General features: G+C 36.5%; 1 protein-coding gene across 1 annotated transcript in view; it reads right to left on the bottom strand.

The window, feature by feature from the left end:
- The window catches only part of Hnrnpll (heterogeneous nuclear ribonucleoprotein L like), a 33,678-nt gene that overhangs the window by 4,603 nt on the left and 27,030 nt on the right, over positions 1-2,045 (bottom strand). Inside the window, exons 9-10 of the mRNA XM_013351358.2 lie at positions 1,310-1,431; positions 249-450 (exon numbers count right to left, since the gene is read on the bottom strand). Coding sequence (XP_013206812.1) covers positions 249-450; positions 1,310-1,431 — 324 coding nt within the window. The remainder of the gene's footprint in view (positions 1-248; positions 451-1,309; positions 1,432-2,045) is intronic.

Genomic DNA, 2,045 nt, shown 5'->3' with positions numbered 1-2,045 from the left:
GAGAGATGGCTCAGTGGTTAAGAGCATTGCCTGCTCTTCCAAAGGTCCTGAGTTCAATTCCCAGCAACCACATTGTGGCTCACAACCATCCGTAATGGGGTCTGGTGCCCTCTTCTGGCCTGCAGGCATACACAGATAGAACACTGTATACATAATAAATAAATAAATATTTTTTAAAAAAGAAAGAAATATTACATAAACTTCAAACACAAAGAGCAACATTCTATATACTTTTCTTTAGTGCCTACCTTTGTGAAGGTCTCTTCTGTGACACACAGTGGAACATTGTAATAATGCAGCACACATGAGGGTGGCTGGATTATATTCTTAGATGCTTGGCCAGCACTTGTGAAGCGATTATTTTTACTCATTGCAAAATCTTTGTAGCTACTTGTACCATCCTCCAGCTCAAATATTTGACTTGGAACAACTGAATGTTGTTTAGATACGCTGAGGATTAGAAAATAAAAACACAATTTATCTTGTTAGATAAGCAGCAGCAGTCACAAAACACTTTTATGAGTAAACAAAAGAAAGTATATATAGTTATTTAAGTACAGTACAAAAGTATCCATTGGTATACAAGGGAATATAAAATTGGTATCCAGGAACCACCGACCTCCATCCCCCAAGGGGGGGGGGACACATGCTTTTTTATACTTTCATAGTTTTTACATGTAACCCATGCATAACCTTTTCTATTTACTCTTTTGTTTTCTGTCTTTCTCTCTTTCTTGAGACAGGATTTCTCTGTGTAACAGTCCTAGCTGTCCTGGAATTAGCTCTTGTAGACCAGGCTGGCCTTGAACTCAAGATTCCTCTACCGTCTTCCTAGTGCTGGGATTAATGAAAGGCGTGCACCACCACTGCCCAGGTCATTTTTATATTTTAGATATTAGAAAGAAAATGAATCAAATCCCACGTTAGAAAAAAATTTAAGAACTATCTGTTTTAACATTGTTTTATGATAATAAAACTAAAAACTAGGAGGTCTGGATTAAGAGATGGCTCAGTGGTTTAGAGTTCTTACTGCTATTGCAGAGGACCCCTTCCCAGCACCAAGGCTGGTTGGCTGACAACCACCAGCTCCAGGGGATATAATGTCCTCTTCTAGATTCTTTGGACACTTGCGAACTCATGTATACATACGTAATTTCAGAAAAGTAGAACAATTATATAACTCCTACCACTTGTCAACAGTAATAATACTAATGTTTCTACCTTGAGATGTATGCTCAGTTACTACAAAATATTCTGAAATTAACAAGGATTTCAAAACATTGTTAACATTTATAACTTAAGTAATTACCAAACATTAAGTCTTTTCCCAAAGAGTTTGACATTATTAAGGTGCGTGACAGCTCTTTCCACAGCATACTCATCGCCCATTTCTACCAGTGCTGTGCCAGGAATGGTCTTCATAAATTTCACCTGAAATTACAAAAATCCCAACATCATTTCTTAGAATCTTAACCTTATTCTGTCTTACAGGACAGCCTTAACTTTTACCAAAACTGACTGAAGTTAAAGGGGAAGACTGTAATTGTACTCTACAGCACATGGAGGGCAGGTTTATCCCAAGGCTATTATCTGTGTGATCTAGAGCTAATCTACTTAATTCCTCTATACCAAACTGTTGTTATAAAATGAAGATGATTACATCCCTAGGTACTCAGCCTAGACTCAGCAATATTCATCAAATATCTGAGTATCTAGTATGTTTTGATAAGCACTGTGCTAGGTACTAGAGATTGAATGGTAAACATAACTGTATTCATCTTTATATGGTAGTAAGCAATTCAGAAATGTCAAGGTGATAAATAATACAAGATAGCCTAGAGGTAGCATGGTAGCAGGAAGGACAATGTTGGACACTTAGAACTACTAAACCACAGTAAGTGTGACAACGTGAACACTTTTCTTCTTATCTGTTCACCTCAAGGAAACAGAGAATGTGTAAATCGCTAAGTTCAATCATTATCTCCACCGCTGCCAGTTTTACTATTTATTTATTTATTTATTTATTTATTTATTTATTTATTTAT

The sequence above is a fragment of the Microtus ochrogaster genome, linkage group LG3 (genome assembly GCF_000317375.1).
Source record: "Microtus ochrogaster isolate Prairie Vole_2 linkage group LG3, MicOch1.0, whole genome shotgun sequence".
Classification (NCBI taxonomy): domain Eukaryota; kingdom Metazoa; phylum Chordata; class Mammalia; order Rodentia; family Cricetidae; genus Microtus; species Microtus ochrogaster.
Note: the sequence above shows the minus strand (reverse complement) of the source record. Positions and strands in the feature narration are given on the sequence as shown.